At 39.2% G+C, this 12,845-nt stretch overlaps 1 protein-coding gene across 1 annotated transcript; it reads left to right on the top strand.

The window, feature by feature from the left end:
* Positions 1-15: 15 nt before the first annotated feature.
* On the top strand, positions 16-12,787 carry ccdc180 (coiled-coil domain containing 180). Its single transcript, XM_027006265.2, is given in 37 exon segments — positions 16-328; positions 538-686; positions 1,227-1,312; positions 1,410-1,519; positions 1,657-1,785; positions 2,830-2,940; positions 3,031-3,126; positions 3,216-3,379; positions 3,592-3,711; positions 3,789-3,868; positions 4,017-4,105; positions 4,203-4,322; positions 4,520-4,693; positions 4,954-5,069; positions 5,162-5,288; positions 5,367-5,409; positions 5,643-5,683; positions 5,838-6,025; positions 6,119-6,294; positions 6,913-7,093; positions 7,215-7,361; positions 7,447-7,591; positions 7,684-7,800; positions 7,890-7,988; positions 8,082-8,168; positions 8,307-8,522; positions 8,874-8,916; positions 9,059-9,140; positions 9,308-9,388; positions 9,480-9,549; positions 9,670-9,814; positions 10,001-10,161; positions 10,264-10,401; positions 10,498-10,609; positions 10,724-10,829; positions 10,907-11,048; positions 12,637-12,787. Coding segments are annotated over 37 exon segments (4,386 nt in total). The 5' UTR covers positions 16-268; the 3' UTR covers positions 12,772-12,787.
* The last annotated feature ends 58 nt before the right edge of the window (positions 12,788-12,845 follow it).

Genomic DNA, 12,845 nt, shown 5'->3' with positions numbered 1-12,845 from the left:
TTACTACAGCAACGGGGAAACATTCACTAAGCTAGCGCAGTAATCAGCAAGCTAAGTGAGGTTAGCTAAAGGTCCACCGGAGAATAAATGCTCCATTTTCTTATTTAACTCGTTGGGCTGGCTAGCCGTTGGGTTTTCAAAACATATCGCATTGCCACTACTGGAAGAACAAAGACCGGGTGGTTTATTAATAACCTCTACCATTAACTAGGTAATTAAAGTGTATGTGGCTACAGCCTAGCTAACGTCAGTTACAGTCACTGCAGCGATGGCAGAGACCCGTGTTGTCCCAAGCGGAAGGGTGTACCGACAGCTGTTTGATGCCCAGGTAAGTGCAACAGAAGACAGCTACCTGACAGCAAATCAGACTGCTATCGGACCTGTATTACTGTCAAGCCTTTATCGAGATAGTTTAAATGGAAAGTATAAATGGGGTTAATGAACTACTTCTCTAGCCAATGACATAATGCGAAGTCCACATCGCTGGCTACCTAGTAACATTATGAGCCGATACAGATGTTTTTTGTTTACCTACAGGTTCATTTGTCGCTGTCACTTCATGAAACTCGGAAGAAGCGTCTTGCGAATGAAGGATGTCTCAACGGAGATGATCCTGTGAGCAGGGGCACAGACAGTAGCCCACACCTGAACATTTTAAGGAGTCACACCGAGGACATGGCTATAAGGTAGCCTTAATGTGGTAGCTAAACGTGCTTTTATTTATATGATATATACATTTATAAATATATAGTTACGTGCGATGAACGATTGCAAATTTACTGTGTGTGTACTCGAATATTTTCAAAGTCTTTCTCAGAAAACCCTATATATCCCCATATATACAGAAGGAGTGTGTGTGTGTGTGTGTGTGTGTGTGTGTGTGTGTGTGTGTGTGTGTGTGTGTGTGTGTGTGTGTGTGTTGCTGCTTTACTGCTTCCTAATGTTCATATAAAATGCATAAAGGAGATATTTCTGTGGAGATTAAGGATTAAAGAGTTAAAGTGGGAATAGGGTGCAAAGGTATAGATTAGACAAATTAAACAGTGATATATGATAATACTATTAATGTGGGAGGTATTTGTGCAATCTTTTGTTAAATAATTTTCTGCTTCTTTTTCTAAATGAAAAATAAATAACTCAAACCTAAAATAATATTACTAGATATTATATAAATAAAAGGCTGGTCTGAGAATTTTGCATAGTACTGTATAATTTGTTGTTTACAGGAACAAGCTATTTTCAGGCACTGGGCCTGTAAGGAGTGAGGACAGGGTGGATTATGAAGAGATTTGCAGATTGCCTGATAACATTGGTTGGTTGGAGCACATATAAATAAAAATATAGTTAAAATACAATTCATCTTCATTTAATGTTATTGTCTGGTAATTCACATAAAATAATGCCCACAGTGTCAGCAAAGACAGGCTCAGACATCATTGAACGACTTATGGAGAAAAAGCAAAGGGATCACACAGAAGCAGTTGTCCAGCTCCAGAGGGACATTTCTGCAGTCAGTGTGGTGGGTGATATTACTTTTTATTCTCCAGTGTCCATGGATGTGCACACATTAGTGCTGCCTGTGTCATAAAAACATCGTGTACTATATATTATGGCTGGAATCTTTACTGTGGTTTTCACCATTTTGTTGTTCCTCAGGGTTATGAGTCATTGCTCAGACAGACCGGAAAAGACACCCTTCTTAAACTTTCAGAATATGATGACAAGGTGGAGAAACTTCTGCAGAAGACAGAAAATGTTGCCGATTTAGAAGCCCTTAGTTATCAGGTAGGAGGGTCTCATCAGTATGTTTTAAATATTTACCTTGACATTTATGTGGAGGATGCATAGAAGTGTTAGTATCGTGAGGTAATAAAATGATATTGTAAACAGAAAAATGTGGATGGCTGAAACTGGGTTCAGTAGAAAAGGCCTCTGTAGGCTTCAGTGTAAGGCTTCAGTGTAAGGCTTCAGTGTAAGGCTTCAGTGTAAGGCTTCAGTGTAAGGCTTCAGGGGGCCTCTGTGTCGGGCCTTTAGAGGCCTCAGTCAAAGACCTCAGTCTAAGGCCGGGATATCTCGGCCTGGCACTGGAAGAAATGATATCACGATGGGCACAAGGTGGTTTGAATAAGGCCACTTTTTAAAAAGAAATAAAACAGTTTATAGTTGAATATAATGGTACCAAACTCTAACTGGTATAAGAATTAAATATCAATTTGCATATGTTAAATAATGCAAGATTTGGACATAATGGTGGAAACCCTGAAAAGTACTATGTAATAAAAGAAAAGTGCTTATGTAACTGAAGAAAGTGTATAAAGATCATGCCCTCCTGGGGCTGTTAGACATATTTAAGATTATGCCTCATTTGTATAATATATTGAGGTGCAAATAAATATGGGACCTTCTATTCTCTTCAATTAATTTCAGACTGCATCTTTAATTTTTATTTAAAGTGTACTTAATAATACAACTGGAATTTGGGGAATATTAAGGAACCACAATCGTATGAAAAAAAAAACCTTTTTTCTTCATTATTATTTACTTACTGCATAATAAAGTGCTTAGTGAATAGGTGAGACTTCAGACTTCATTTGTATATAGCCATTTCTCAGCTCTTTGGACAGCCAGGGGAAGCTAATTCCACCAGCTGGGCACCAGGAGGGAGAAGAGTCTTGATGCATGTCTTTTTGTGTCTTGAGGGAGGATAACTATTATGACTTGTCAACATGACTTCTCCTTTAGTTTATGTAGAAATGTGTTGGAATACTGTATTCAGGTATTTGCAGTTTTGGAGATGTTGGCCTCTTAATATTTACATTCCCCTCCCAGGATCTGCATGAGATTTGGAACACTGTTAGTCTCGAGTCAGCTAGAAGGAGAAAAGAGATACACGAGTTGGATGAAATACTTCTCAAATTTGAGACTGAACGAGCAGCAATGGTAGGGGGCCTGTTATAAAGATGCAGTTCAAATTGTTGTTTGTATGTGAATGTAACGATGCTAAATTAGGTTTTCTTTCTCTGTGTACAGATTTCAGCATTACTAAGAAAATATGCAATGAAACTTGAAAAAATCAGTTATGTGATGCCCAATGGTGTCCACCGATTGATTGATAATGAAGCTATGGTGGGATACATTTCATTAAAAAGGCAGGATTTTATTTATCCTCATATATTTATTTAGCTGTCCTATTTAATATAAGGCCCCTTTTTCAGATGATAAACCAGGCATTATTGGCAAATAGACGAGCTTTGGCCAAACTGAATTTGAACCTGATGGAGAAGGAGCTGCAGAAAGAGGTTTTACATCGGCTGAAATGGGAGACTAAGATTCAGGACTGGAAGAGAATCAAAGTGCTTGCTGCAGTCAGCCAGTTCAGGTAAGTTTATTACAGGGCTGCTAGTACTGCTTCTTGGGTGTGTTTATCATGTATTAGTACAGACCTTAAGTAGCAAATAATGTAGGTTGTTTTGAGGTTATAAAAGATTTTACCATCAAATTTAAAGAAATTTAAAGAGGAAACATCCTATGTAAACAATCATTATTGGAAAAACTAAATTGATTAATTAACTTGCCACACTCCGTGAGTAGAAATGCCATGGAGAGTCCTGAAATTCAGAGCCCCAAAAATGTTCAAGATACTCTGATTACCATGAGGACAACACAGCAAGTGTACAGTGAGCGACGCCTCAAAATACTTGAGCAAATAAGGTATTCATTCTTGGTTTGCACAGTTTTACTATAAATGTTTGTTGAACATTATTTTGAATTTGCATTCCTATTTAAAGATATATGACTCCTGAAAGATGCTCTAAGTCGTTAGCTACTGAATGGTACTCTTCCTTGTCTTCAATCAATGAGCAAATCGGTAAGAATATGCCTTTTTTAATGTTTGTTTGTTTTTTTAAATATACATTATGCATATACATTATGTATACCTATGTAGGTATAGTTTACTTAAATACAGTTGTATTTGGACTTGTTTCTTCTTGTGATCTCGTGTTACACCTTTTCAGATTGCATGCACATTGAAACCATGAAAAAACTGCGTAAATGTTATCAGAATACCTGGCAAGGCTGTTTGCCTGAAGTTGAATGCTTCAAGGTTAGAGATCTTAGAAATGCCATGGTTTCCATTAGCAGTTTTTTTTTTTAATATGACTGAAAACTAGATTAAAAACTCCCTCTTTTTATATACACAGAACAAATTATCAACCTATGGATTCACCACAGATAAGGTACAGGACATAGTTAATACCGAACTGCTACCTCTAATTTGCAAGTTGCACACAGAAGCAGAGGAGCATTTGGCAATAATGGATGTAAGTTCAAAAAATGTACCTTGTGGTATCTTTTTCACTATTTGTTTTTTAAATGCAATAAATGGAATTATGTAATAGCTGAAGTTCCTACACTTTCTGTGCTTCCTCTCTGATGTGGGCGACAAAGTCATCACTTTCCACCACTTCCTCCTCTGATTACTCCACTTACATTCCAATGCATTTACTTTACTTTACAGAAGGCCTTTGAGTATTTGGCCAAGACTGCCGCTCTTTTGAGTGAGTCGCTGTTCGTGTTTGTGCGTGATGCCATCCACCTCTGGGACGTACACAGAGCAGGCCTCCAGAAGAGAGAGCAGCAGTTGCAGGATCGACTCGAGGAGGTCCGCTGCAGCTTTGAGCAGGAGAACCAGGTGAGACACACCACATTGTGTCATTATTTGTTTTTTTTTTCTCATACATGTCAGTAAAGGTAACGTTCTTTGGCAGGTTCTTTGTATAATGAAAAGATGGCAACCTCTTTGCTATTGTCCATAACTGGTACTATTTATTTCATTTTATTATGAATGTTTATTCATAATAAAATGAAATAAATATTTATTTCATTCTATTTATTTCATTTTATTTTTCGTTTTTTTTTTTCCTTTGCGTCCGGTTTGTACTTTGTTTCCAGAAGAAAGAGGCTCAGCTGGATGTGATGATGGACCAACTCAGGCAGGAAAGCACAGAGGAGGCCCTCAAAGCTGCTCTAGAGAAGACATTTACTTTTTTAGAGGAAGTTAAGAATGGGTAACCAGAAAAGTATTTCTTCTTTTTATGTTTTTATTGCAGCCAACTATACTGTATCCTAAAACAAAACAATTTAATTTCATATTCTGTAGGTATGTCACTCTCTATAAGGAGGAAGTTGACACAGTGGAAAGCTACCCTGCAATGGTGCTAGAAGAATTACACATGTACAGTTCAGCGGTCAGCCATTACTTCAACGTCAAAGAAGTATACAGTCAGGTACATCCCATTTTTGTACTCCAAAATATATAAATAACATCATCCCCACTTTTTAAGCATGTCTTTTTAATATCATAGAATCCAGAGGAGCTTCGTGTGCTATATCCCACACTTAACCTGGGTGAGTCAAAAGGTCTAAAAAAAGGTCTTTTGATATGCACTGACATGTTACAAGTTTACAATAGAAACATCTATCTTATAGGTACAGGTACAGTTAAGTGTATATTAACAGACTGTTGGCGTGCACAGTCAGCTGCTATCAAATACTGATGAAGGCCTAACACAAATTGTTGGTTCCTCATAAAGTGGCTGGTAACTGTGCATACTTGTTGGCTTACTATTCATTTGTTTCAGATGCCAGTCGGCTTGCCAGTGTAAAGAAGAAGAAAAAGTTAGTAAGTCTGGAGAGCAACCATCCACATGTTTTTCAGAAGGCTAATTCTCAGGGTTACTCCTCTGTTGATTCTGTCATCATTGAGGTAGGCATTTTTGCATATTTCTGTCCACCCAAACCCAAATATAGTTAACATATTTGTTTTTGTTTACTAGGAGGAGCCTGATTATTTCTCACAAGAATCCCAAGACACTCACACCTATGAAACTTTCACAACTGCACTGGGGAACGTGTTTAATTGCTACACCTTTGCGACACTGTGTGACGATGAATCTGATTCAAACTTAACGGAAGTGAAGCCAGCTTTATACCCAAAAAGACTTGTGGTTGAACTGCAAAAAGTGTAAGAAAATGATGTTTTAGAGCAGCAAAATAACATTAGCCACTTGTTATTTCAGTTGTTATACTTTAAGTTGACTTTGTGTCCTTATGTCAGTGTGAGAGAGGAATTCTTCAATCACCTGGAGGAGAGATATCATGCAGTCCTGAATAACACAGTGACTATCATGGAAGCCAAGAGGGAGGAGCTGAAGTCTGAGCTAGATCTCCACCTCCACTTCCACCAGCCTCGAGCCAAGAGGATTGAGATGGATATTCACAACGTCAGAGCAGGTGTGGTCCTTCTGAAAGGCACTGTACTAGTAGTATTGTTTACAAGCGTAGATCTCACCTTCAAGATGAAAAAACTGTAAGAACTTGGAATGCAACATTTGCTTTATCTAAGAGCTGACAGATAGGAGGAGGAGAGCCAGAGAGACGCAGGAATGCATAGGTGGTGGTGGGGTGTGAAGTTCAGAGGGGAAGTTTGGTGTATGTATATATATATAGGAAGTTGGCTAAGGGACAGTTCCAGGTGCATACTTTCTTCCAAACTTCAACTATAAATCCATTAACCCTCTGAATCCTAGCACATTGTTAGAGATGTGAAAATACATGATATAAAACTACAGTAATTAAAATAGACCTATGTAATAATATATCCAGAGAACTATATATTTACTACAAAACAAAGATTAGCTCTTTAACCCTGATAGTTAATTGTTGCTTGTACATAAAGAACATCTGCAATTCTAATTATGTATGTATATATGCAGAGGTAGTCAACTGCAGTGAAGTACTTCACCTTGTGTACACAATTGACATCCTCTACATACACATATATATACAGAAATATAATTGCAGATATGTTTTGTTTGTCCATTGTGTGTATGCTGTGCATGCTTTTACTAGCTGAACTGATCTTGCATCGAGACCGTGTGGATAGACACTGCAAAGGTATTGTACAGGCCTTAACTGAGCTCCACACCAACTTCAGTGAGCTGCAGACCAGACAACACAGATTAACTGAAGACTTTCGCATTCAAATTCACAGCATGGAGGATACTTTTAACACTGCTACCAAGTCCGAAAAGTAAGTAACTCTTTGCTTATTCAATAATAATTATGACAGTACAAATTTGATGTATTTAGGCACTGATGAACTAGTATTTGTTTTTTTTACAATTAGTGTTCATTCATGTTCTTGTGAACAGGCTTGTAAAACTCTGTGCTTCACTACAAACCAACTTGGCTGAACACATGAACATCATCCAAGAATCACAGAGAGAATTCAGACAAAATGTGGAGGTCAAATTTGGGGGCCTTAGAAAAGCCAATGCACAATTAATTAAATCTTTCAAGTAAGTCATTGGATATCTTTGTATTTTCTTCTGAGCCCAGCACAAAGCAATATTGAAACATATTCTTGTCTTCTTTTCTTTAAAGGCTGTTTTCTGAAGGTGGAAATTTTACTCCTAAAGAGATTGGGGTGTATCAGAAGCGTCTAGAGAAGATGTCCAAGCGCATTGACTCAACTGATGAGGCGCTAATGCTGGACATGGAAGGCACAGAGTCCAAGTGTCTGGAACAGGTGACCATAAACATTAATTCTTTACTGGTCTGTGCTTATGGACAGTGACTGTGGAGCACCTGCCAATAACATATTTGTGTTTATTTGTTCAGGCAAAAGAAATAGTAAGCAGGTTTGAAGCGAAGTTTCACTTTATGACAGTGGATCTAATGTTTCTTGAGAAAATTCAGAGAAAACTCACCAACACACAGGTCCAGATAAAAGCAGAGGTATTTAAAACACTTCACTGACAGGTAGAGTTGCTCTACCCATCTGAACTCACAATCAATTCTAAAAGTATATGTCTGCATCTATGAAGGCTATGAAGAGCAACATGCACAGAAAAACTATCAACTCTATGATGAACGAACTGGAAGAATTTATTAATGGTTGTTCCCATCCCAGTCCAGACAAGAGGGTAAATCTTCTTCACTGTGATCACAATCAAACCAAATGTGTGTGAACATTATGTATTTTTAATGTGCATCGTTAAAATGTAAGTGTATTGCAGGTTGTAACACCAGGTGACATTTCCAGTTTAACAACTTCTCTGAGAGAAGAATTAAAGAAGAGATGCCATTATCTTGACTGTTTTTTGGTTAGTGCACCTCTACTAGTTCACTAGTCAGATATATTAAACCACATTCTATGAGATGATTATGTTCTTTGAAGATTATTATGGTGATGATGCTGTTGATGATGGCGGCTCATCATCATCATAATGTTTACACTGCAGGACCCTTCTATGGCCATCGCACTTCCAGACCCTCCCCTGCAGGGGGCGTTCGCTGTGGCTGCTCGTCCCCGGTCCAGTAAGCAGGGGAAGGTAGGAAGCCCACCCAGGGATGCCCTCCTCCAGCCCAGCCGCATGGGAGTCGCCTTCATGGATGATGTGGCTGTAGGACTGATCAGAGGCCTGCTCGGGTAATACAGCAACTCACCAAGCCATTAAGTGAAGGAGAGAACAATTCAAAACGACTAACACTGATTAATACTGAAGATTGTAAATTGTGAAGTTACTTACTTGCTTTGGTCTGTATTGCAGAATTTGCAAGTGTGTTTTTAGATTTGCATTTACAGACACCATAGTTATTGTCCAGGAAACGTCTAGAAAATATTTAACGATTCATCTTACTTTGTTGATTTTAAGCACAAACACTACACTGTGTTCTGGGGTCATTTTCGCATCAGGATAATACTATCCATCCAGGAACACAGAGTTTCTAAGTTACATGTTCACTATTTTCACCACACATTTATATTTTATTTCTCTACAAACCTCAGGAGAAACAAATCTGAAGAGCCCAACACAGATCTTACAGACAGAAGCCCAGCAGCAGTAACGGGTGCCAGCCATGTTTTTCTCACTCCTCATCCTGAATGGTTAATGGTGTGCTCGCCATCAGTTTGAAGTTAACAGTGTATAACCTTGTGGTTTGCCTCCTGATACTTCAGTCCCTGGTAGACCAAGCTCTCCTGTGCAGTCAGGTCAAAGGTCAGGAAAAAGTCAGAGCCAGTCAGCCCTGGATACCCTGCGCTGGAAATCGGCTGAGTCTGTCAGCTCACAGAGGTTAGCCGACAACTCTCTACAGATCGTTTCACATCACAGAGTAGCTCAGTCAAACAGATATATACAGTGTGGTGAATTCTGCCAACACAACAAGAAAGGTTTATTTATATATGTACATGTATTGGAAATGTAAGGAAAGTATTTACCTAAATTCATTGTTTTTTCAGTGTGAAGAGATTCTCCAAACCCACTCGACTTGATAAGAGATTCCAAGTGTTTGGCACTAAACCTGAAGAACAGGAGAACATGTAAATGTTATCAGTGCTTTCAAACTATGTGTACTATGCATTCATCAAATATTAGGTTTTTGTTATGTGTAAGTAATTTGTGTTCCTTTAGTCTCACCTTTAAAGGTTCTATTTGCAACATTCTGTGGGAGGCCAATGATATTCTTCTGCAGGTGGCTGAGGTACCCCAATACTAATCACAGTATTAATACCAAGCACTGCAATGTTGAAAACCATTTGTTAATCCAGTTTCAGAACTAATCCAAATTCAGAATAATTCACATTTAATCATTTGACATCAGGACTTTTACAAGAAGAAGGAGCGTCGTCCTGTCAGCCACCCTCAGTACATACAGGATTCTTTTGAGCAGTGTGCTGAAGAGATTAACAAGAGGCTCCTCGTCTACCAGAACCAGTCACAAGAGTATCACAGCCGCTGTGTGCAAGGTCATTCTCTCTCTTTGACGACATTTCATATGAATAAGTCCTGACACACCTGTCAATATTTCAGAGGACAGTTCATAGTGAAACAGCCTTGCAAATGAAACAAAACCTATTTGGCATTATTAAAGATACAGTGAAGACCCAAACAACTATAAAAGCACAGGTCAAATCAAGCAACTCTCTGTTTAGAGTTCCGACAGCAGCTGAAAACTATAGAGGAGACGGTCTGTGAGATGCCTGTGGTGGTCCTTACCAGACTGAGGGATCAGCATTTGGACGATCTGAATCAGAGCGTGACGTTCATCCGACAACGATTTGAGCAAGCTTACCAACAGAGCGAGCAAAAGAAGGCAAGCGGACATTATTAACTCAGCGGGCTATTTATGTTGCCTCACACAGCTCACTGTATGGCAGCCCCACGCAGTAATACACCGCACACTTCCACTCCTTAGAGCGAGCACCGCAGGCAGCTACGTGTGCGTCTGAGCCACCCAGCTTGTGAGCAGGAGCTGAGCAGGCTGGTTCTGGCTGAAGACGAGCGACAGGAGGAACAGAGGCAGACTATCCTGAGTACCAGGCTGCAGCTCGAGGTCACGCCTCCTTCGTGCCGTCATTTCGGCTGTTGTAGCTCTTATTTATGAAGTTTGTCATGCTTTCTTTTCTTTTTTTCTTTTCTTTTCTTAAAGACATGTATTAGAAAGCAGGCTGATGAGTTTGTGACCGCACTTGCTGCATTGTCAGAGAACGTGCTCTTCCAATTGGATAACATCCTGACTGTTGATGAGGTCCAAGGTGGATGTAGGTAGCTTGTTACATAAGGGGTTGGTGAAAACATGGATTTGTATTGAAATTATTATGCAGATCACTAAATCAAATGGCTGGTCTCTAAACCTGAATTTTCTTTTACTACAGTGGCTGAAGGAAAGCAGGAAAGTTTCACAACACTTGTTCGTCAAAAACAAACAGGAACCCCACAGGAGGAGGACAATACCAGAGCTCTACTGGAAAGAGGGAGGAGGTACAGAACAAAAACAAAAGTCTCGTTTGTCAGGGGTGCATGGAACATCACATATTTAGTTGATTTTCATGTTACAGGACATGGCCAGGGGTTCATTACTTCGGAGACACTGATGGCTCATCTGTTAGCCAACAACAGCCACAGACAGCCAACATCACTACAGCTAAAACCACACTGGGGCATCTGAAGACTATGGAAGTTCGAAACGCATTGCATAGGGTAAGCGAACATAGAGATAAAAATTAGCTTTCTTGAGAAGTACAAATCAAACATGCAAGTTTCATATGAAATTTCTTTAAGAGAGAAAGAAAAAAATAGATTCACAGTAACCCTGGGATTGGACAGACCAGTGGTTTTCATCTACATCATGTGATATAATCCCTGGCCTTTAAGGCCCATTCCCAGTAATGTGACTAAGTGAAATTGGCACATTTGAGACACATTTCAGACATATTTGAGAACTGTGGATTTGTTGAATTATTCATAGACCTGAATACTGTGGTGAAAATGGACATTGCCCCAAATCGTAAGGAAAGCTGTTTTGGCTGTTCTCTATGTCCTTGTACAATTAGACCATCGCAAAGACCACTGAGAAATGTCATTGGCGGCTGTGGTTTCCTTAATTACTTGACTGTTGCATGACTGTTCTTTTCCATCTCACCAGACATAAGGAGCTAATCTGATGCATGGGTGTTAAAGTAAAAAACAAAAAAACAAAAAACTAAGGTGTCCAAGTAAAGGGCTTGGTGAGGATGGTGGTTTGATCAAACACGTTGATCCAAATCATGCTAGGTGATCCACTCGGTTGCAATCTGGTGGCTGCGAATAGATTCTGACATATTTTTACATAAAAACCACTGCGTGAGCGCTTGTGCCTTGTGGTTGGAAGCACTGAAACCTGGAAGAGACCACTCCCATGATCCCATGATCAATAAAGGAATGTCATCATAAGAAAAAGCCTATTAGACAGGATGACTTTGTATTGATTTGCAGTGACACATTTTAACAAAGGATTTCTTCTCTCCTAGCTGTCTTCTCCTTACATGTATTGCCATTTAATGTGTACTTTCCACCACAATTTCCAACTACATATCTGTCCCATACATCTAAATGCAGAAATCATTATACGTACTTTTCCTACTGAAACACTAGTGAGCTTAGAAGCTTTTGTGATCTTATCTCCTGCCCCAGTAATGAACCCTATTTCAAAGTCACACAGATCTTTTCCTCCTGCCACATTTGTTCACAATCAATTTAGGTCTACTTGATGTAGTCAACATTTTTTATGTACATGACTGTATTGTTTATATATGTTACATCTTTCTGGAGTCATAGGCACTTATGTTTCTCCACTATTTATTTAGGCTTTTCCTTTAAATATGCACTCATCCATATGGCATGGTTCATTTCACCTTCAGAACTGTGTCAAAGTTAAGATAGTTAGTGTTTAAACCATGATATCCAGGTGTTATTTGAATTTTACTGCAGTGACTGAAGTTTTGTGTTTTGAATAGAAGGACTTTCTGTATCACATGTGGGTCACTGTCCTTTAAACTGAAATGTGCATTATCCAAAGAGGGTTTAGGAGATTTGCAAATGTGCATCATGAATATTTTCTGAAGTTTTTCCTAAGACTATTGCTTTTGAAAACTGAAGGAAGCATTTATTTACTGAATTGTTTTTAAAGTATCAGAAATCTTGCGACTGCAAGAAACTGCAACGGGCAAGTGTGTTCCCAGCATGACAACTGATAGCTTTCTGGTTGTTTTGGCAGAATTCACTGCACTGTATTTGTGTGTGACCCTAGAGCTATAAGCAGAAGGTGACGGAGGCGCTGGAGAGAGTGGAGAGAGCCCATCAACAGCAGGAGGCAGAGCTGCTGCACTGGCACGAGCACTGGAGAAGCCAGCTAAAGGCCCTCTCTGCACTCAGCTCAGAATGACTACAAATTCTTTGTTTTGGGGGTGAACCTGTCCATCCTTTCACTTAAAAGCCTTTCTAATAAAAACAACAAAA

Source organism: Electrophorus electricus, chromosome 9 (genome assembly GCF_013358815.1).
Source record: "Electrophorus electricus isolate fEleEle1 chromosome 9, fEleEle1.pri, whole genome shotgun sequence".
Classification (NCBI taxonomy): Eukaryota; Metazoa; Chordata; class Actinopteri; order Gymnotiformes; family Gymnotidae; genus Electrophorus; species Electrophorus electricus.
Note: the sequence above shows the minus strand (reverse complement) of the source record. Positions and strands in the feature narration are given on the sequence as shown.